This window comes from Brachycentrus maculatus, unplaced genomic scaffold, assembly GCF_059751285.1.
Source record: "Brachycentrus maculatus isolate JH-2025_06_01 unplaced genomic scaffold, ASM5975128v1 h1tg000297l, whole genome shotgun sequence".
NCBI classification, from domain to species: Eukaryota; Metazoa; Arthropoda; class Insecta; order Trichoptera; family Brachycentridae; genus Brachycentrus; species Brachycentrus maculatus.
Window position 1 is genome coordinate 1,299,796 of NW_028281048.1, and position 25,205 is coordinate 1,325,000.

Below are 25,205 nucleotides of genomic sequence, written 5' to 3' on the forward strand. Positions count from 1 at the left end.
CACTCTTATATTTATTCAATATTACTTGGACTGGTACCGGAAGCGGAGGGCTGATCACCTTTCCTTCACGTGTTAACGATCAAGATAACACTGCGTTTATATGATGCAGTGCCCTATGAACCATTGGGGTGCGGATAAGGGTTTGAATGAAATGAATATTTTAAGTATCACGATGCTTGTGAATCTATGAAAATACAGTAAAACCTCGATGTAACGAACTAAAAGTCCGTTATATAAAAACAGGTGTAAAAAATATTAATGAAAAAATTTTTTTTTTAATATAAACACTGTATTTATAATAGGTATAAATAAACAATACAATACACAAACAAATTTCTACTTTTTGTCTTTGGACACTCGTCATAAAGTGACGTTGCTGTTTGATATCGACGCGCTTGCTTTCAGTAAATCTGTTTTGAAAAAGGAATTGAGTTTTGTTTGCACTTTTGAAGTTTTGAAACATAATTTGTGATTATCATGGCCGCAAAAATTGTTTACATGCGGCGACATTTGAATATTAGCGTGTATAATATTAAAATGACGTTTTTATTTTTTTTTATATTTGACCGGATTCGTATCCGTTAAATCCGAAGTTCGTTAAATAGAGGTCCGTTATATCAAGGTTTTACTATAAAATATTATAAATTCATGAATCAACAATTCGACTGAAAACATTGAAAATGTGACGGCGGTTGTCAAGAAGCATTCTGTCCATCATGAACAATGTTCAATATTGCATGTGTTGCCGTTACATTCAACAGATGGCACTGCCATTGCAGTAAAAATCTGTTTGTGAAAAAAACATGTTTTTACTCATAACTGGTTTTAAAAAAACTACGTTGTTTCAAAATTTCAAAGCAATCGGTGAATAACTAGAAGATTTAAAGTTTTGAACGAATAAACATGCCTTTTTTATTGATTAAGTTAAAAAGTTGATTGAAAGTGTCCTCCAACCCATTATGAATGCAGATACTGAAACATGTACTAAGGATAATAATCCTGCATAATATTCTTGATGTGCATCGCGAAGGTTTTATATATCCTTTAATTTACTGCCCTTTAACTGAGAGATGAATTATGTACAGGGTGGTCTATTACAAAAGTAAATCTCGACATAAGCCTTTTGCTTATTTATTGCTCCTAAGAGAAAATAAATTAACTATTTTTGTTGTTCATAATTCCTACAACTCTAGGTTAATATTAATTTCATAACTGGCTATGATATACTCGGGAAACGTTTCCATAATTTTATAACTAACATAATTTTATATGCTAGAGAAATGTTTACATAATTTTATAATAAACTATGATATGTTAAGAAAACGTTTCCATAATTTTATAACTGACTATGATATGCCAGAGAAACGTTTACATAATTTTATAATAAACTATGATATGTTAAGAAAACGTTTCCATAATTTTATAACTGACTATGATATGCAAGAGAAATGTTTCCATAATTTTATTATAGACTATGATATGCTAGAGAAACGTTTCAATAATTTTATAATAAACAATGATATGCTAAGAAAACGTTTCCATACTTTTATAACTAACTATGATATACTCGGGAAACGTTTCCATAATTTTATAATAAACTGTGATATGCTAAGAAAACGTTTCCATAATTTCATTATTTACTATGATATACACGGTAAACGTTTCCATAATTTTATAATTGACTATGATGTTATTCTAAAAAAGTTTCCATAATTCTGATAGGCCGAATCGAGACGGAATTGAAAATGTGATTTGGGGAAATAAAGTATATGCGTATCACCAATACTGGCGAAGAGAAGAGATCAAAGAAGGCTCAAAAGTGTAAGAAGTGACACGTATTAAGAAAGATCTTCAAGCAGCAGTGGTAGATGCGGGTTGGTAGAAAGAAAGATAAATTGATTAGGATTTTTAGCGACAGATGACAGTAATTAATAAGAAAATGGAAAAAAAACATTAAATCTATTTTGAAAATAAAGTACTAACCAGAGTGTCTGACTACGACGATTATACAGGAAGTCGCGTCATCAGATCCAATCACAGTAACATTTTCTGAAAGAAAATAAAAATATTAATTAATATTACAACGGTTGCCATATCGTATCGATATTTTCCAGAAAACAGCTACCATTGCTGTTTTCTTCTTCTTCTCCGTCTTAATCCTCATTGCTGAGGGTTGTGACCCTTGCAGAAGCAATGACTCTTCTCCAGTTATCCCTTGACTGCACTGCACGTAGCGCTCCAACCACTGAGGTGCCTGCTGCTGCCTTAATTTGATCGGTCCATCGTGTGGGGGATCTTCCTCTCCCTCTCTTTCCCTCCAGGCTACCGATCACAACTAGGCGTTCCAGGCTATCCTCGTTGCCACGCGCAACGTGTCCAAAGAACTGGAGAATCCGTCGGGTACAGATATTGGCCAGAGACAAGCCATCCAAGCGTAGTTCCTGGCGTTTTTCAGTAATTGTTAAAATAAGATAGTTAAAATCTTAAAATTAGATTATTAAAACTCCTCGGGAGAAGATCGGCTTCTCCTGAGGAGTTCCACTAGAAGAGGGCTCAAGATTTGTGTCCCAGCTTGGTTTATGGTACCAATATCCTTGCTATATTGATCATATATGGGGAAGTAGTTACTGTCTATCGGCACTGTGGCGGGCATCTCGCGCTGCAGCACGCAGAGCAGCCCTACGGGCCCGACCACCTTGTAACTCCTCAGGAGACAAGTTTCTCCTGAGGAGTTCCACTGGAAAAGGGCTCGGCATTTTGTGTTCCAGCTTGGTTTATGGTACCAATATTCTTCGCTATTGTTATCATATTATATATGGGGTGGGAGTTACTGTCTATCGATACTGTGGCGGCCATCTCTCGCTGCCGTAAGTATAGCAGTCCTACGGGCCCGGCCACCTTGTAACTCTTCAGGAGGAGACCGGCTTCTCCTGAGGAGTTCCACTAGAAGAGGGCTCAACATTTTGTGTCCCAGCTTGGTTTATGGTACCAATGTCCTTCCTATATTGATCATATATGGGGAAGTACTTACTGTCTATCGGCACCGTGGCGGCCATCTCTCGCTGCTGCACGTAGAGCAGTCCCACGGGCCCGACCACCTTGAGCGGCGCGGCCAGCAGCTGGGCCGCCGTTTCCCGGTAGACGGGATGCGCGCCGAACAGCGCGCGCGTGTCCGCCGGGCACTCCTCCTGCAGCACGCCGTTCAGCACGAGCACCATTCTGCAAACACGAACACACACAATCAGCTAAATAAGCTTCGCAATAGCAACCTTATTGAATTATCTTTTACACGATGTACATACGTATTTAATTTGTTACATACTCGTACTAAAAGTTTTTTTTTGTATTTATTTATATATTATATGTATGAAAATTATAATCAATGAAAATTGATTGTGCAATCAATTACATATCATGATTTTGTGATGTTTCAAATCATATGCGTACACACGTAGTTCATGAATCCAATTTTTGATACGATATATAAAAAATAAGTTCAATACATTTTATGCTTTATTTAATTTTTAAAAGGTATACTGTCAGGTTGTGGTCCCGTTTTTGGACACACAAAATGTTGTATCTACATTTTTATTTATATTTATAAATTATTAAACGCTTTTGTACAATATACCCTAATGTATATATTTTTCTTTCTCATACTTGTCTAATGATTGAACTGGATTTAACAAACAAACTTATGTAAATATTAAATAAATTCATACAATTTGTATAATCATAACGTGGAATGAAAATAAACGGGGTTACATGTATGACGTGCGGTATGTCGCCAGTGCGGGCATTGTAGAAATACAACATTAAACATTATCAGAGGTAGAAATAATACAATTATCGGGCAATTATTCCGGAGCAATTGTTATTGGGTACCCGAGGATATTATTATGAATTGGTATGACAAGTCTATGAATAATTCAAGCCGTAAAGTTCATGCCAAGGGAGCACGCATCTCGTACCCTGTATGTTAATCGTCGATGCAAAATATGTATGTGCCCGCATGAAGAGGCGACGCCAGTAGGTACTCATGACCGATGCTCGAGTGACTACTGGTATGTACAATGTTCGATTTAAAATAGTTCCATACTTCATACGGGAATATTTTAAAATAATCATCTTCCTATAGGCATTGTTAAAATGGGAAAAATTGTAGATTTTGTTATTATTCATTTATCTTTATTCTAAGCCCTGAGGCGAAGTGTGCATCTTCTAAGGTTCATATGGCATACATGTACATAAAATTTTGAGTGTGTGAAAATGCTTGTTCACAAATTTGGTTTTATGGCATCTATTTATATATAAGTATATCTAGATATAAAATCGCATTTTTTGACATCTCAATAAAGATGAAAAAGAAACTGGAAGTTTAGGTATTTACAGGGGTTACGACCCGTCAGGCTGATATAATATTCTCATTATTATTAATATTTAAAGCATTTACTTTGTGGTTAGCCATTTTTACTTATTTATTTTTTTACAAAAATTTTAATATTAATATATAACCGCTCACCGAGATTTTTATGTCTATCGGTTTCGAGACGTACCCGTCTCTTCATCAGGACAATCACTACCACAGCATGCAAACACTACCACTCTTCACCACCATAGCACCATTTACACACTTTTTTTACGTCTTTTTTGACACGGGAATAAAAATATGAAATACTAATAATAAAGGGTTACAACTAAATAATATGGACATATGGTCTAATATATTATCCTAGTTTCTCTGACACAAAGGTAACTATTGTGAAATTGCGCCTATTTACATTTATTTGTTTTTTTTTACTTTTTGGTGAAATTTAAACTGTATTTTGTAATTACAGACTTTCAATATGAAAAAATAAAAACTATTGCATAGCTACTAGTATAGCTACAGTTGGTACGCCCGAAGCTGTCTGCGCGTCCGAGTACCAAATGTTTTCCGAACGTGACAAATGTTATCTTGGAAATCTGGCAAGATAGGGATCTGAGGACATATCTGAATGCGGCTGATGATCACGACCGGCGCGCACTGTGTACCGCGCACACGAAATTCCGTCATCGGACGATATTTATGTCTGAAAGCTATGACCACTGTAATGCAGAAATGCCTGCATTATCCGCTCATTGCGCAGCGAAGGGATATGTCCTGCGAGATGCATAGACACTAGCAATCGGCTCTCATGCATACCAGGAATTGCGGGAACCACTTGATACTTGCATTCGATACTATCCAGAAAAAAACCTTTGTAATACATGGTATTCATTTTTTATAAATAATAATCCGCGAAGACTCTTTTCATAGATGCTTGTCAGCAGGAAGGAGGTATGGATACGGAAGGTAGACTTAATATATCACTGACTCCTTTGAAATTTAAAAAAAAAAGATACATATCGCTCACTCCTTCCATGTTTTCGGAATGGCCAGAAAATGTACTATATCCCAGTAAAAGCGGCATATTTTTAACTTAATATTTACCCGCTACAGGGCAGAAAGTGTTGTTTTTGCATTTTGAAGAAAATGTATTGTTTAGTTATTTTTTAAATAAACTAAATGTTTTTCAAATGGAGAAAAAACATTCAGGTTTTAACTAAAAAAATCTGTTGCACAGTAAAAAGTTTAATAAGAGGCTTGATATTTATTTTTAAAACATTTTATTATATTTCTAATCTTTAAAAACGATCTCCTGAAAAATCAAGTTTTTTTTGTATATGACGTTGTTGAAAGGAGTGAGCGATATCTATACATAGGTACAGTGTGGCGAAAAATTAATCATCCCTATCGCAAGATGTTGTATTTTTTTACAAACGGCTTCTTACGTCAGTCATTTTTGATATTTGTGAACGAGACACGAGCTTTCGAACACCACCACCAAGTTTTTAGAAAACCAAAGCTTTCATTAGCGATAAATCGAAAATACCAAATATAACTTTTATTGAAAGAACTATATTTCTTAGAGCCAGGCACTCTCTATCTCAAGGTTAGAGATAAAATAAAATAAAATAAAATTGGACCACAACAAAATATTCCAGTTATCACTTTAGTATACTTCGATGTGTTTCTATTCGGTTCCCAGGGGGGGGGGGGGTCAAATAAATATAAGTGATTTTTTCAATGTAATATTTATTCAATATTATCCTGAACTGGTACTTGAAGCGGAGATGTGATCACCTTTCCTTCACGTGTTAATGATCAATATAATACTCCGTTAATATGATGTAGTGCCCTATGCGCCATCGAGAATGAGCGAATTAAGAATTTGATACGCTCCATTAGAGAATGGAGCGTATCAAATTCCCAGTTGCGTCTTTAGGATAGAAAAAGTAGAATATTTTTTTCAATATTGTTAATATTTAAAGCATTTACTTTGTATAATTTATATTTGAAGCACTAACTTTGTGATTTTCCATTTTAGTATTAAAATGTAACTTAGTTTTAAAATCACCAAAAATATTTTAAAAACTTAATTATAATGTCTACCGGTTTCGAAGGTAACCGCTTCTTTATCAAGACTAATTAATACTAAAACTCTATCTACTAAACAATATTCATAATATTTTGACGGTTAGGGAAAGAAGCTTGGGTAGACTTCAAGTGGCTTTATTTTTTTGTTGATTGGCAGTCACATTTACTTTGTGGTCATTTTAACTTTTATAATTATTTTACAAAAATGTTAGTTATATTAGTATGTAACCACTCACCGAGATTTTTATTGTTTGCATGCTGTTGTAGTGATTGTCCTGACGCAGAGACGGGTACGTGTCGAAACCGGTAGACATAAAAATCTCGGTGAGTGGCTATATACTAATATTACTAATATTTTTGTAAAAAAAATAACAGAATTAAATAATGCCAGGAGTCCAGAAGTACAGAAGGGGTATACGTATGGACAAGTTTAGCGAACCTTCGTCGTGAGCCTAGCACCGTTAATTAGCGGATTGCATCTTTGCAATTAATCGTAGGAGAGATTGAGTTACACTGAAGGCTAATTACTGCAGTCGGAGGCTTCTGAGTTTTAGTTAATGAGGTGGTAAGAACTTTTATTCTGCCTACTAAAAATTATTAATAAAACAAACAAACAATTTTCTAAAACAGCTGCCAATGTAAAAAATATTAAATATTTTTAATAGCAGTACAAATATTTTTAATTGCATTCCTTGACTGTCGAAGTCACATTGTGGGATGTTACCATTTTAATTTTAATTTCACTTCGGTGAATATCACATTTCCTTAAAATCTATTGTGGCACGTATTTCTTTTGAATTTTCGTTAATCTTTCTGATTTTGATATTATAAGGTTAGAAAAATATGTCGATCACCTAAATGATTTGGCTATGATTTCACGTAAAAATACGTAATTCATTGTACCTACAATTTTATTTGAGAAAACGATAACTATTATTTAATCTAATTTTTGTGGTAGACCACAACACCATAGTATAGCATATCTACATCAAGTTGATAAGTAAAATTTGACTTTAAATATGCGAAATGTATTTTAATTTTTTTTTAATATTTTTAACTTATTGTAATACATTTATGTATTATTCGTAAGTAAAAAGTTTATGGGCGACATATGTACATACAATTTATAATATATATGACAATACGTATTATAAATTGTATTTATTTTGCCAATAAACGCTTAACTTGCGAATGATATATTTCTTACATTAAATAAAAGATCAAAAACCATAAAAATACTATTTTCTAAAACCATTAAATGTTTCACGTTAATGACATTTAAAATTAAACTTTAAAACTTAAAATAAACGGAGTTTTATTGTAACAGACGTTACTTAAATTATATGTAATTAATCACTAATTCACAGTTTTTCTATTCTATTTAAATTTAATTACATAAAATTTGTATTTTAAAAGCATTGTTAAATTCATGGTATGGTAATTTGACACTCTTTTTATCATTCATCGTTCTCATTGTGTAATACCACTTAAAATTTCTCCTTAAAAAAAACATTCCATCATCAGGTTTATCTACAGTTGACTATATACATAGAATGGTTGTTCTGATTTTTTTGGTGATTTTAAGTGGTATTATCAAAGTGAGTGATGAATAATAAAGAGAGTACATTATTTTTTGACACCTCAACATAGATGAAGAAAATATGGAAGTCTAGGCACTCACAGGGCTTACAACGGTCATAGGCTTGTTTAAGTGATCACTTTACACACGTGTAACATTCACAAATTCTACCCATGATTGACAACCCCACTACTCAAATTTTGAGTAGCGATCACTTGGCCAGCCTACGACAGGTTTTAAGCTCTGTAAATACCAAGACTACCTAATTCTTCTTCATCTTTGTTGAGATGTTAAAAATGTAAAATAACTCCCAAGTGGATAACCCCAGATTTTTTAACAAGTATTTGGACACACTCAAAATTCTTTAGGTAACGAGTGTTTTAAGTAAATACTGCTAGCTACTTGATTTTCCGAAAAAAAATAGTAATAACTAATACATAAATAAATAAAGCCCTGTAAATGCCCAGACTTCCACGTTCTTCTTCATCTTTGATGAGATGTCAAAAAATAACATGAAAAATAACTCCTATAATTGGAGATAATCTAGATTTATGAACGAGTATTTGGACACACTCAAAATGTAGTAAATGAATAAAATTTATCAACCATTGAAGTGAAATAAATAATTATTTATAAAAAATCACTCGACCTACCCGGAAGTTTTATTATAATAACTGTTCTTGCTATAACACTTCAATACTGAATCGGCTAAATTAACTACAGCTAAGAGTAAGCATATCTTCACTGCACAGAGAAATAACATCACTCGAGAAAATTAATACTGCTTTCCTTATCAAAAAATAATAATTACACATTAATTTTGTACAGTGAAGGATTTTAAAGCGTTCCAATCACCGAGTTGCCGACATTAAAATGCTTCTTATCTAATCGACTGCGCTCTAGAAGGCGATTGGTCGAAGACGTAGCGCTGGTCGACCAATCATATAGCGCGAATCCAGCTTTTTATTCTATTCAAATATTTACATTTCGATAAGGGCTACTAAAAATATTATAATTACACTAAATTCAATATTTGTTATTTATTTAGGAATCGTGATACAAAAGGCAGAATCATGTGTTTCTATGTACGACACGTGTTTGCAGTCATTTTTTGTGTATGTAGCACAGGGTTGCCATTCGTGAACATCTTGCACTTTTTAATAATGCATTACTCGTAAAGTAAAAAATTAAGTAAAAGTGCGTTGAGATGGTTTGGACACGTGGAACGAATGAGCGAGGAAAGAATAGAAAAACAAATTTATGAGGCGAATGTAGTTGGATATAGGAACAGAAGAAGACCTAAGGTTTTTGGCATGATCAAGTATTATAATTACTTTATATGTCAGGTCAAGAGTCGGAATAATCGTATATATGCATGAATTTGCAAAGGCAAAGCGGTGTGGCGTTATATGCTCTCTGCCTACCCCTGCACAGAAGGGTTGTAATTATTGCTTAGTTAGTCATTGTTGTTATATTGAATTTAATAATAAATAACGAAATATTAAAATTATTTAGATGATTTTTTTTTTTTAAATAAATTCAATGCCATTTTTTATAAATGTTAACTGAAGAAAATAACGCACTTAAATAATACAAAGAAAAAACTATTATATCATTCATAAGTATAAACAATAAAAATGAGTGTAAGTCCCTCTCCAAGCACAAGAGTTAAGTCTTTTTTTAGAAGTGACATAGCGCAACTAGTATAAGATATGTAAAAAGTAAAAATGTCTAGGGAATGAACTTAATTGTTATATTTTTTGTAAATAAATAAAAAATAAAATGATTAAAATATCTATTTTTAAATCCAACAACCGGTGGCAACCCTAAAAACGTGTTGAAATATTTGAAACAATTGAAAAATAAACTTTATTAACCTTTCCCTTCCGGTGCTAAAATAAAAACGCGCGTCCCGGTGTTGGGTAGTCAGTACAGAATAATAAAAAAAACGATTTCAAATCGGAAAATTACGGACATTCATAGTTTATCCCCTTAATTAAGTTTGAATTAAGTCAAAAATTAAAATAATTTAGATTTATTTGCTAAAAACATCAAAAAACCATCTGGCAACGCTCACGGAACCAGCATAGGTTCACTCTTGTCGGAAGCCCAAGAGCTACTCCCGCTACCCCGCTAGCCGCCAACCAGAGAACATTGAGCTTTGAGCTCCTCACGCTTACTCAGCTTGATGCGAATATAGTGTCGCGGTTCCCGCACACTCTTCACGCGCTATTTATACGCGAATTTGTTTCCGATATTCACAAAATTATTCCGATGTACCCGATAAATTCTGATTATTATTAACATTATTTTTTAAATCAATGCGTTAATATGTTGTGGTGGAATGCCTAAAATCTTAGCTTTGTATTTATAATTTTTATAGAGATATTGATGGTTATTAGAAGCAATGTGTATAAGGTACACAACACCGGGAAGGGAGGGTTAATACCCGTTCAGTTACTAGAGGGCTAAGACTTTTATGATCTTTCTCGCGAAAAATGTTACAAAAGTGACATATATGATTCACTATCCAGTATAATTAGTGTACTAACGCTTACTGCAAATTCGACCAATTTCATCATGGACCGCGTATTGTTTACAACCGGTATATTGCGATTAGTTTTAACATACCGTTTAGTGTAACCCTGGTTTGTGAAGCTATTTTACTTGTGGAGGTCCTCACCAAAACGTTACATTTCCATTATAAATGTTTTGAAGTAATCGGGAATTCCAGCTTTAAGATTGTAACGTTTTGGTGCGATGTAATGATTTCATTTTGTATTTTGTATATTAAAAGCATTGCTTAGTGCTATGGTAATAAAACACTCTCCTTTTTATCCATTGATAAATTTGTGTAATACCACTTTTATTTACATATTATTTTGTGACATCTTATCAAAGATGAAGAAGAATATGGAAGTCTGGGCATTTACGGGGCTGACGACCGTCATAGGCTGGTTTAAGTGATCACTTCACACACGTGTAACACTCACCAATTATACCCATCACAACCACACTACTCAAATTCTTGAAAGTTCTATAAATATGAACCAATTTTGAAACATTGTTCTTGAATCACTAGAACTTAACTAGAGACATCTATTGGTGAGATGAAAAAAGTTGAAAATTAAAAATAATTGGAGATAATCCAGATTTTGTGAACAAGTATTTGAACACACTCGAAATAATGTAAATTTTATTTTAATGACCTGATGATGGAATGATTTTACGAAACCGGTAGTCACGAATAAGTGTTTACAAAAGTGGTATTACACAAAGTAAACAATGGATGATAAGGACGGTGATTTCATATTGGTTTAACACAGGATTGGTCACGTTTTGTCGCAACTTTGATTGAGATTTCGATAGAATACAGTAAACAGAACAGATTGGCATTTAAATGTTTTTTTGTGAAATGTTGGAAATGTAACTTTTTGGTGAGGACCTCCACACTTGTCGTCATAGCCACCTGTGTTTGATATTCAAACAAAACGATGATTTATCACTATTTATGTATTACTAGTCATTTTCATTCTTTAGTGTATTTGATGACACCTCATAAATTAATGAACTTGAATAAAAAAAAAACGCTTTCAAAATTATATGCACAATGAGAATTTTAGAGAAAAAAAAATTGTCATCATCATCATCAGCCTGCGTCTGTCCACTGTTGAACGTAGGCCTCCCGCATGAGTCTCCATCCTCTTCGATCCTCCGCCTTCCGCATCCAGGTCACACCCGCTATTCTTCTTATATCGTCAGTCCATCTTGTAGGGGGTCGGCCGATGCTTCGTTTGCCAGTTCTTGGGCGCCATTCCAATACTTTTCTTCCCCATCGACCGTCGTCTCCTCGACAGATATGTCCTGCCCATTGCCACTTGAGTGTGCCTATTCGTGCCGAGTGTGCCTATTCGCAACTTAAGTAGTGGATGCTACCCAACGAATAGGCACAAAAAAAATGTGGAAAAAATAAATCGTAAGATACTGTAAATTTGTGAACTATGTACTATTAGTGAATTAGCAAGAAAAAAATTATAACATTTTTATTGAATAATTAACATACGAATAAAAAATTTACTTGGTTATGTAATTTATTCATGATGGTATTGTGATCTATTTTTCACATTTACCCTCCCAAAACTAGCCTACATGCAGATAAACATCTAAAAGATGAGGCTTTGCGGGTTATTCCTTAGGAAAAAAATATCTTGTAAAATCGTTCGCCGATTGCTTATAATTTTTTACTCAACTTTGCATTCATTCGAATGCGCCCGTGCAAACATACATATAAGGTGTTTTTAACTAAAATATTTTATGGTATAACAAAATATTATTAAAAACAGTTTTCCTACTATGGTAGTGCCGTCTGTTCAACTTTATAGACAACCCACGGAAAACTAAGTACTGCTCAAGGCGGATAGCGTGCTTCTTAACAGCTTTTGTCTCTTAGTATTTTCAAAGTTTTTACTTGTTTTGCTGTTTCAAAGATTTTTAATATCCTCGTTGCTTCACAAGCACTGTGAATTGAAACATATTGGAAATATGTATTTTCTAATTTCTTTCTTTCCCATTTAACTATACTAAGCCACAGAAACGCGTTAACTGGCACAGCTAGTAGGTATATTTATATATGTAATTTTATATATATATATATATATATATATATATATATATATATATATATATATATATATATATATATATATATATATATATATATATATATATATATATATATATATATATATATATATATATATATATATATATTTATATATATATATATATATATATATATATATATATATATAATATATATATATATATATATATATATATATATATATATATATATATATAAATATATGTATACAAACATGCCTACTCGTATATCGCTTACTCCTTTCAAGAACGTCATAAATCAAAAATCGTCAATTTTCAGTTGTGCATGTTTTCGGAATGCTTAGAAAATGTACTGTATCCCAGCAAAAGAGGCATATTTTTAACTTGATATTTACTCGCTACAGGGCAGAAAGTGATGTTTTTTTGCATTTTGAAGAAAATGTATTGTTTAATTATTTTTTTAAACATACTAAATATTTTTCAAATGGAGAAATAACCTCCAGGTTTTACCTAAAAAGATCTGTTGCAAAGTAAAAAGTTCAGTAAGTAGCTTGATATTTATTTTTAATACATTGTATTATATTTTTAAACTTTAAAAACGTTCTCCTGAAAAATCAAGTTTTTTGATTTATGACGTTCTTGAAAGGAGTGAGCGATATGTATTATCATGTATATATATATCATAGGTAACTTGGTTAAATATCTTTAAATAAAAACCCTAGATACTAACCGATAAAAATGATACAATATGACTTTATTACTGTAGCACTAATTTACATATTAAAAAAAAAACAAATGCCGAGTTAAACTTGATAAAGCAAATGTTAAAAAAAACTGTGAGCGATATCAGTAAGCGTCAGTCCCTTATCGATAAACGTAATAAACGAGTATATATGTAGAATAAAATATAATGTAGGTTTCCAAAGAGATTACAATGAGATGAATGAGTCCGAGATGCACTTTGGATTCTAGAATCGTAATAAATAATTTTGATAAATAGTTCCTTCCAGAAGATACTGCAATAGAGTGTTCATAAACTATCAATTTTATTAATTGATCAACTCTAAAATTTAAACTTAGCTTAACATACGGTGTTTGGAAATAATCTGGAATGCATAGAAACATGTGTCACAATAGAATTTTAAAAAAAATTGGTATTTACCAATTGAAATTAACTTAAAATTTATTTATTTAGCAACTCTTTTTAACTTATTGTCTCTAAATAATTATGAATTGTGATAAAAATAGGGTACAGAAGAGGGGTAGGTTTAATTGATAAATAAAATACACGTCAATCTAAACCATTTTTTAAAAGAATTAGCGTGGTTTCTTTATGATGTATTTATAAACAAATATATTAAATTATTAACAGTATCTACTTTATTCGACATAAAAAAATGAAGCGTGATAAATTTCACATAAACAAAACATTATCTCAAAGTTATAACCAAAATAACATCTTATTTACATAAAAAAATATAACGGTTCAAAGATAGATAGAATAATTGTGAATGAAATAATTAATTTTAGCATTTCGAGAGAGAAAAAAATACAATCGTACGTTCTTTTTCACTAAAACTCATTTTTGTTGCTTACAAAACAAAAAATATTTTTTATCATATCACAATTCAAGTATTTATGTGCCTAAAATAAAATATTTACGAATAATTCTAAGAAGAGTACTAATTTTAGTTATTACATTTATATCATTATTTATCCAAATCTATTTTGACACGTGTTTTGATGCGTCCAATACCTTACGGTGTATGATAATGATATTGAATAAGTCGAGACACGTGTCATAATACATTTTTATAAATAGTGAGATTACACAACTAAATCTATTATTTTATATAATACCCTTTTTTTTGTTTAATCTCTGAACGTTTTTTAATAGTTTTATAACATAAATGTGGAATTGTTTAATTGGCGTTTTTTAACGTAACTTTTTTTTGTTAATGTTATGTAATATTTATTATTGTTAATGTAACTATTGTTTACTATATCATTTTTTATATGTAAGCTGTACGATTCCCGAATAAATATAAAAAAAGTCATATATTAAATGGATAGATATCACCTCAATATGACTGCCCAGCCATGTAATTAAATAACTGAAAATATTGTTCGATTATAGAAAATGATGTTCCCGAGTTATGTAGTTTGAATGTTTTGTTTACAACATTTTGAGTGTGTGCAAATATTTGTTCACAAATTATAAACTGAATACATAAAAAAAAACGAAAATAACATTTTAAAGCGTTTCCTAGTTTGTAAGAATATTCCGGGGTTTGGATCTTGCAAACAAATAAAAGTGTCTGCTAAATAAAAGCTTTTCTCAATCTAACATAGATGGTTTTTGTAAACTCATATATAATGTGTCATGAGGTTGATCATTATATGTAGGAGTTTTGAAATTTAAATAATGTGGTTGTCAATCATGGGTGATTGTTATTTTTTTTAATTAAACCCTTATCCGCACCCCAATGGTGCATAGGGCACTGTGTTATATAAACGCAGTGTTATCTTGATCGTTTACGCATGAAGGAAAGGTGATCAGCCCTCCGCTTCAGGTACCAGCCCAGGATAATATTGAATATATGTATCAGTGAAAAAATCACTTATATTTATTTTACCCCCCTTGGGAATCGAACCCGGGACCTCCAGAACGGTAGCCGAGCGTGCTGACCATTACACTACGGAGGCGGACTGGGTGAATGTTACACGTTGATTATTTATTTCTTTTTAATAATTTTTGTGTTACACGTGTTAATCAGTCTTGATTTCTTTATTCTACTGCATTTATGTTGATATATCAAAGTGTTAAAATAACTGCTAAAGTGGAGAAACTCAAATTTGTGAACAAGCATTTAGACAGACACAAAATGTTGTTTCATATAAACATAAATATTTATTTTTAGAAAATAGTTCACACGCTATTTCCTCACCCGATTTCGAATAGACTGAACTAATATCGGTGGTAATTTTCGAATGAAAAAACAAAAAACCAATCATAATTATAATCTTCATAAAGAACTGTACAATGTATTAATAACGACTGGCGATTAAATTACTAAATAACACGAATAAAATAACAGCTCGAAATAAAACCAATTAATTAAAATAATTGTTCCTATTTATCCGTAAACTCGATCAACGGAAGATACACACAGACCCCATTCAAGTAAGTATTGCCTGTGAAATAATATAACGCTATAAGATTCCCATATGAAATTAAGAACAATGCCTCGCTTCTTGTGGGACCCGTTTAGTGCGACCAATTATTTCATCGTGTTAACTTAATATTACATTTCCGTGTAAACAGCCGGGGAAGAAAATCTAACATGCATTAATAATAATACAACAATACATGTAATATGTCGAGTATATGTCGCGTGTGAAATTTGACGAAAATTGGGTTAAAAAGTCGCAGTTTGCCAAATATTCAACAGCGAAATATTGGATTTCGAATGGCGTCAAAACAATAACACAACATGAATGTGCCAAAAATATTGTATTTCTAAATGGCGTCAAAACAATAACACAACATGAATGTGCCAAAAATATTGTATTTCGAATGGCGTCAAAACAATAACAAAGCATGAATGTGCCAAAAATATCGTATTTCGAATGGTGTCAAAACCAAAACACAACATGAATATGCCAACTTCAGATAAATGCATCTTCTTGAATGTTTTTCGCAGATACTTTGTGGCACATTTTATAAACCTTATAAAATAACACAATTTTGTTTTTAACCACTTTTTATTGGTACATTTTTTCTCCAACCGGTTTCGACAAGAACCTTATCATCATCAGGGTTGAACACGACACTGACGATGACAATGTTCTTGTCGAAACCGGTTAAATAATGTAAAAATAAAAAAGTGGTTAAAAACATTTATATGTATCTTCTTCCTTGTAATTGTATTTAATCTCTAAGGGACATTCCATCTGACCGTGTAAGCATTCGCGTTTCAGCAGTTTCTAGTTGCTTAGAGTAGGTGTTATACATCGTCCAGCATTCGGAGCTACAGAGAAGTGCGGGTCTGACAATTCGCTCACTCCTTTCAACAACATCATATATCAAAAATCGTCAATTTTCAGTTGTGCATGATTTTGGAATGCCCAGAAAATGTACTATATCCCAGCAAAAGCGGCATATTTTTAACTTAATATTTACCCGCTGCATGGCAGAAAGTGTTGTTTTTGCATTTTGAAAAAAGGTATTGTAATATAATTTTTTTAAATATACTAAATATTTTTCAAATGGAGAAAAAACATCAGGTTTTATCTAAAAAGATCTGTTTCACAGTAAAAAGTTCAATAAGTGGCTTGATATTTATTTCATTTTATTATATTTTACAACTTTAAAAACTATCTCCTGAAAAATCAAGTCTTTTGATGTATTACGTTGTTGAAAGGAGTGAGCGAATTGTTTGGTAGACTTTTCTCTTTAGCTTGGCTACCATTTTTGGGTGACAAAAGACTCCCGTCACATTTGTGTCTTTGGAAACAATCTTCGCCTCTCCACCTTCATGCATGAGAAGATGTATGAATGTGAAAGAGAGGAAGAGCAAAGACAGATTGGTGTGGCGTTCTATTCTCTCTGCCTACCCCTGCGAGAAGCGGTGTGATAGTTAGCTAGTTTTAAGATATTTCTTCTTAGAAATACACCCGCCAATGTACATTTATTCTGTAAATGTTTAATAAATAAATATAAAAAACAATTCATGTATATATAATTAAATTTGATTCATCTCATTCCTTATCATAATAATGATATCTAATTAAAAACCTACAAGAAATTGTAACAAGAATATTTTAACACATTCGCCACGGATGACTCGTATACGAGTCTTTGATATTTGTTTTAAGAAACACGGATGATAAAAAATTATTTTCTCAATGCGTTATTTATAAAATACTCGAGAAAACCCATTGCGAAATACTTGTATGTAAACATCTTTTTCTTTAACCCTTTGGCTACCAGGATTTTTGGGGTTACTATTTTTGAAATTATTCTTCTCCTAACCCTTATCTGCGCCCAATGGTGCATAGGGCACAGCATCGTTTTGGCGCAGTGTTTTCTTGATCGGTACTTACATGAAGGCAATGTGATCACTCTTGCGCTTCAGGGACCAGTACAGGGTAGTATTAAATAAATATATTTTTCAAACCGTAATCCGCACCCGATGGTGTACTGCATCATATAAACACAGTATTATCTTGAGTCCAGGGTGGAATTTAATAAATATTATAGTGTAAAATCACTGGGATTTATTTTACTCCCCCCTGGAAATCGAACCCGGGACCTCCAGCACGGTAGATAAACACGCTAACCATAACACCGCGGAGGCGGACAAACAATGATAAAAATACCGTAATTTAAACATAAATAATTATAAAAATAATGTGTTTGATAATTTTTAATCAATCTGTTTTTAAATTTTACCCCTTTATGCAACGAAAATATCTTTTGAAGTTTAGTTAACTACTTAATTGTTCGCAAAGTTATAAAAAATAGACTAACGAGTAAATCCTGCTTGCTTAGCGTCCACCTCCTATCCACGCCGTGCGCATAACACTGCAAATCAAACGACTTCCCGTTTTATTTGACGACATCCGGTGTTGAAAGTAATAGAGTAGGAGTGAGTAATTAACAAAAAAACAGTTTTGCAATATACGTATCAATTAATTGCACATTGTTTAGTAACCTTAACGCGTAAAATGTATATTTTTTAAATAATATACAGCTTTATACAACTTACTTTTCGTGGAAACGGAATTGGTTTAGTGGGCTTTGTTTTTCTGATTTTTATTTGAGTATTTTTGTAACTTATAACTATTGTTTTGTAGTATTACAACTAATTGTAAAATATAATAATCATTTAATTCTAAATATCGATGTATAACTAATTGAAGAAGTAGAAAATAATACGAATCGAAATTTTTCGCACAATTCAGAAGGAATTCTTTACATACCGTCCAAAATGTATCCGATAGGGCGCTTGTCCACTACCCGGAATTTCAACGTCCGGCAGCCCGTATTTGAAAAATTAAAGCGACTACGACAGTTAAGCGTGATCGAATTTACGCGCAACGTGTTCACGCACCGATCAAGAGCTCCGATCCGAAGAAAGATGGACAAAAACACAAGCCAATCCAAGCCAGTCCTCGTTTCAAAACGCTAACTGACGTGCCGGACGGTAAAATTTCGTGTAGTGGACAAACGCCCATACAATTATAAATAATGACATCAGCTCCAACGGATCCGGTATTTCTCGTAGTCGAAGGGTTAAATGTCTAATAAATTTATTTCCGTTTATTTCATCACTTTATAATGGCCACGTGATGCTGATAACAGTATGATGAACGCAAAACAAAAACGTAAACATAATACTTCATCAATCGGACATCAATTCACATATCGTGTACACAGTATCGAACAGATTAATTGAAACAAAACTTTTTTATTTTCAACACCCTCTGAAAAATGTTTTGCGGGTGTTCCTCGTATTATAGACCAGGGTTGCTTCTTTCAGTGACTGAGATGATGAATAGCGAGAAATATCACCCAATTCTACTGGAAAAGATACTACCAGAGATACAAAAGGTCAAATGGTAATGGAATATTTCAGCAGGATTTAACCCCCTACCACAAATCCAAAAAAAAATATTAAATTTTTCACACAAAAACAATGAACTGTGTTGGACTGGTCAAGAATTTTGCCAAACATAAACCTAATTGAAAATCTATCGGTAATCTGTAAGAATTGGCTCTCAAAAATTGATTGCACTACGGTGGAAAAGCTCATTTTGTCCATAATTCAGGTATGGTTTCGAGACGAAAAATGGCATCCACGTGCCGAAACCTTATAAAATAGATGCCAAGAAGATTAAAATCTTTGATTTAGCCCAAATGAGATCATATTAAATATTTTTGAAATAACTAATCAACATAAGATTTTACAACTTTTTACCAAAATATAACAAAAAAATTGTTTCAATAAATCTGTTCGATACTGTACCTAAATATTATTATAATCGTAAAATAATAGTATATTTTAAGTTATTTCATTTATTTTGTGTGTGAGAATTAATTTATTATCAGTATGAAATTGAGGTTAGTCCGCACTCTCCATAGTAGTTTGATTTGAGAGCAAAGTTTGATAATTGCGTAAAACAATGATGTCGGACTCTAAAGCGAATTGGTTAGAACATTTGGCTACCATGCTGGGGTCCCGGGTTCGATTCCCAGGGGTGTCAAAATAAATATGTATTTTTTCACTATAATATTAATTTATTGAATACTACCATGGATAATAGAAAATGGAGATGGTAGATCTAAAACATATCGCATCATTCAACCTTGTAATCGTATTTGATTGCATGTCATTGAAAATTTTATTTTTGTACAATTTCAAAAATAATTATTTTAAAATGTACCATCGGTACGAGAAAACACAGTGAGGGTGCATTACTGTATTTTGTAATTTGCAATTATGTGTATGATGAAAATAAATGGATAATGGCTATTTATAAATGGATAATAGAGGTGGGTACCTAGATCTGAAACAGATCGCGTCATTCGGCCATGTCATATTTGATTGCATGCCACAAACAATTTTCACAGTTTTATAAACAAGTATTGGTTCATAAAATCTGCCCTCGGCACAGGAAAACTCGATGAGGGTACATTACTGTATTATAATTTGTTATTGTGTGTATGGAGAAAAATAAATAAATAACTGAACTAGTACTTGAAGAGCAGGACTGCATCTTGCTTTCATATTTTAACGATATAATTGTCATTGAATCAATTTAATGCCGTTCTCTATGCACTATTGACCATTGAGTGCGGATAAGGTTGAGAAGTAGTAGTAAAATAATGTGACAAAGAAATTTGATTCAAAGATGATTCTTAAGTTTAAGGGAAAAAGGGATGCTCTCGCATCACAATCATAAAAGTTGCACATCGATTGATTTATAACTCAAGGAAAAAGCTCTCGCATCTCAATCACAAAAGTTGCACTTCGATTGATTTATAATTCAAGGGAGAAACTCTCGCATGTTAATCACGTAAGTTGCACTTCGATTGATTTATAATTCAAGGGAAAAGCTCTCGCATCTTAATCAGAAATGTTGCACTTCGATTGATTTATAATTCAAGGGAAAAGCTCTCGCATCTCAATCACAAAAGTGGCACTTCCATTGATTTATAATTCAAGGGAAAAGCTCTAGCATCTCAACCACAAAAGTTGCACTTCGATGGATTTATAATTCAAGGGAAAAGCTCTCGCATATCAATCACAAAAGTTGCACTTCGATTCGATTATAATTCAAGCGAGAAACTCTCGCATGTTAATCACATAAGTTGTACTTCGATCTCTCTATATCATTTCGAGAGTCTCAAGCCTTGAGGAGTACCTCCGAATACGAGTACTGGTATCGGTCTCGTCTTGTAGTACTGATCTAATTACGACGAGAAATAACTACCCCTCCGATAGCTAAACGATTGCTAATGGTTCATAATTGAAAACTCTCGTGATAGAGCCTTCGAGACGTAATAGCAGGGGGTAGGTGCCGTTAATTTTCCAGGTAATTGCTTCACTTGCAGACGTTTGGCACGAAGCTGAATTGTCTACACTAAACTGGGCAGGTACACTACACCGTGAAAGATTGACAACAGAGTGCAGCGGCTATATTCTTGAAACAAGTCTATTCAGTAAATATTCATCTTCTAAAAGATATATAGACAGATGACGGTATTATAAATGACGATATAAGAAAGCGATGTAAGGCTGAACAAGGGGTAATTGAAGAGATTAAGAAGAGTAAGAATTGAGCAGTGCATGTTTAACCTCGGCTCGTAAAGCATGTTTGTGCTGAAACCTTTAGTGCATGTTGGTCTTCGGGTCGACTAAAAATCGCATGTGTTAAACATTTTGTGTAGTTTTAAGTGTTTAAATGGTGCTATGGTGGTGAAGGGTGGTATTGTTTGCATGCTGTGGTAGTAATTGTCCTGACGAAGAGACGGGTACGTCTCGAAACCGGTAGACATAAAAATCTCGGTGAGTGGTAAAATACTAATATAATTAACATTTTAAAAAAAAAGTAATAATAACTAACCACAAAATAAATGCTTTAAATATTAAGAATATTGAGAATAGATTAAGAAGAGTTATTTAAGGTGGTGCGGATATGTGGAGCGAATGGATAACGAGAGAATGACTATGAAAATGTGACGAATATGAGCGGGAGAACAGAACGACGACGACCGAAAAAGACTTGGCACGATCAGATCAATCACGACCTAAAATCTGGTGGTGTTAAAAGTCTGCGTAATCGGAAGGCATGTATGGACGTGAAGGTAGATAGGGGTGTATGAAAGGACAGAAGAGTGTGGCGTTCCATTCTTCCTATCTACCTTTTCGGGGAAACGGCGTTATTCAGTCTACTTCCATTCCGAATTAATTTACGTATTTTTTAAGAGAGCCTGAAATAACATTTTATTTTTATATATTACCTACATTTCAACGTTACTAACAATATTTTAATACATTGTATTTCCATTGGTACATCGTAACACATATCTACTTTTAATCGATAAATAAATAGCACTGGGTTTTACCTCTAACATAGATAAATATTAAAGTTACAAGAATACTTCAACTTTGTACTATGGTAGGCTTACAGCTCTATTAAGAAGTGTAAATGTTTAAGTCTCGTAGGAAGTTCCGACAAAGTGATCCCCCAGGCCTTTCATAGCAGCACTAGAGTGACTAGTTAATATAAGTACTAAACGTAATCTTGGATCATGAAAATTCAATTTATAGACAATTTCTGCGCACCTATATAGAGATATTCTTATTTATTTATTTAAAATTATAATTTCGCTTGGTAAATACTACGACTTTTTTTAATCCATTGCTTAGGAATGTACATAACTGAAAATGGCAGCCTTCAAAAGGAACTGGGAGTGCGATTCCACATTTAATAGTATGAAGGCTGTCTGGAGATCGGATTTATACTCGGTGAAGACCAAATGCCGCCTATACAATGCCTGCATTGCTCCTGTTCTCTTATACGGCTGTGAAACATGGCACCTTACAAGGGCCCAGAGCAGAAGTGTACTAAGCTTTGAGAATTGGTGTCTTCGAAGAATTTTAGGCGCGCGGTGGTTTGACTTTGTGAAGAATGAAGAGATAAGGCGTAGGACGCAACAAATCTTTGTTAAAACTGTCGTCAAGAAAAGGCGATTTAGTTGGCTTGGTCATGTACTCCGCATGCCTCCCGAGAGCCTTAATCAAGCTTGCTTCTTTTAAAAACCAACAGGTTCGCGCGGCCCAGGATGACCACTGCTAACAATTCGTCAGCAGTTCTCGTCAGAACTTCGGGACGCTGACCTGACTTGGGTGGATGCAAGGGAGCTGGAAGCAGAAAAGCTGGAGACAGATGTGGATTTACTCCACACAGGGAGCATATATGGTTAAATAATAAAAACTAAAATTTTGAAAAATACATCACTAACACAAAGTGAATGACGAATCAATTTTTATTTTTTTTGTACCCAGGACTTTTAAGTGTTCAAAATAATTAAGCAGTCAATAGATCCCCATACATATTTGTTTGATCTCACACACAGTTTACAAGTTTTAAAAAATACGTCATTATTCACAAACACCGCTTCATTATTTGCGGGGAATTATGCATTTCCTGAGAGCACGAGCGCGCATGCGCGATTTACTAAATTATACCTCTTCAGGTCCGGCTACGACAGCCATTAGAATGCATGTAATGTTGTAATTAAATTTCGCTCTCGTAACACGATAGTAGAAAACTTGGGATTATTATATTTCCATCCCGGATTGTATTATATGACCTCATATGAATTAACAGAATCAGATAAACGTTGCACAGCCATTAAGTCATTTGTTTATCAATTGTCTTAGCAAATAATGTTCATTAATAATAATAATAATAAAATTGTACCAATTACGTGTTCTGTTTTCATCATTATGTTAAAATAAAAACTACTACTTCTTTATTCCGTCTTTTTTTCTTAAATGTATTTTTTTACATTTCACAATATAATAATATGCATAATTACAAATTCAAAAAAATTATATTAATACAAAAACAGATCCACAAAGGCATGGCTGCGTGTGGGTGTACATTTTTATTTTAGGTTATAATAAAGGATATTGGAAAGAATACAACATATCGCTCACTCCTTTCAACAACGTCATATATCAAAAGTCGACAATTTTCAGTTGTGCATGTTTTCGGAATGCCCAGAAAATGAACTATATCCTAGAAAAAGTGGCATATTTTTAACTTAATATTTACCCGCTAAAGGACAGAAAGTGTTGCTTTTGCATTTTGAAGAAAAGGTGTTATTTATTTAACACACTACATATTTTTCAAATGGAGAAAAAACATTCAGGTTTTACCTAAAAAGATCCGTTGCACAGTAAAAAGTTCAATAAGTGGCTTGATATTTATTTTAAATACGTTTTATTATATTTTTAAACGACCTCCTGAAAAATCAAGTCTTTTTAGGTAAAACCTAAAAGTTTTATCTCCTTTTGAAAAATATTTAGTTTATTTAAAAAAATAACTAAACAATACATTTTCTTCAAAATGCAAAAACAACACTTTCTGCCCTGTAGCGGGTTAAAAATATGCCGCTTTTACTGGGATATAGTACATTTTCTGGGCATTCCGAAAACATGCACAACTGAAAATTAACGTTTTTTTATATATGACGTTATTAAAAGGAGTGAGCGATATATCAAAAATATAAATATATTAAAAGCGCCAATATAAACTACAAATATTTGATTTCAAATATGGAAGGTTGAGATAAGCATTATTGGTAAAATTAAGAAAGGTGTGTTGAGATCGTTTGGGCATGTGAATTGAATGAGCGAAGAAAGAATAGTGAACAAAAAATATGAGGCAAATGTGGTTGGTAATAGAAGAAGAAGACCGAGGAAAACTTGGCATGTTTAAGCATTTCAAATACTTGGGCGTGGTCAGGTTAGGAGTCGGAATAATCGACGGGTATATATGAAGTGATGCATAAATGTGGAAGAGGCGAAGATTGTTTGCAAAAACAAATTAGTTGCAAAGACCAAATTAGAAATTAAATGTCTGTCCGCCTAAAAGCTCGGTCGCCTCATTAATATGTGGTTCCTTTAAGTTGACTTTAAGAAAGCTTGAAAAAAGCTCGGGGCTCACGGCGTTAGCGTTGACAGTCGGGCGTCTGACGATCAGTCGACGTCTAACGTGGTCTAACGCAGTGTTAAGTCAGTTAGGGAGATTTGTGGTGGAATGACGAGACAGCGTTGACCTGCACGCCCGGCTGCAGCTCGCGGGCTGTTGGTAGGCTGCAGCTGGGGGTCGTGCGGACCCCGGCACTCGAGCGGCGGCAGTCTTTAGCGAGCATAATGCATAATGTAGTGCGGAGGACGACGCGCGACTCATGGGAACACACGGGTAATACACGCGCATATGTACCAGTGGTATATAACACAA

At 33.2% G+C, this 25,205-nt stretch overlaps 1 protein-coding gene across 9 annotated transcripts in view; it reads right to left on the reverse strand.

Moving 5' to 3' along the window:
- LOC148304947 (protein N-terminal asparagine amidohydrolase-like) overlaps positions 1-25,205 on the reverse strand; it is a 191,251-nt gene that overhangs the window by 14,191 nt on the left and 151,855 nt on the right. For 8 of the 9 annotated variants that reach the window (XR_015838273.1, XM_088267509.1, XM_088267510.1 and 5 more), the window contains exons 3-4: positions 3,032-3,219; positions 1,984-2,049 (exon numbers count right to left, since the gene is read on the reverse strand). Coding sequence is in view for 8 of the 9 variants with exons in the window: in XM_088267509.1 (XP_088123635.1) it covers positions 1,984-2,049; positions 3,032-3,218 (253 nt within the window). In the remaining variant the exon portion in view is untranslated. Of the gene's footprint in view, positions 1-1,983; positions 2,050-3,031; positions 3,220-8,692; positions 8,910-25,205 lie in introns of those variants that run through there. The other variant, XM_088267511.1, reaches the window with a different exon arrangement.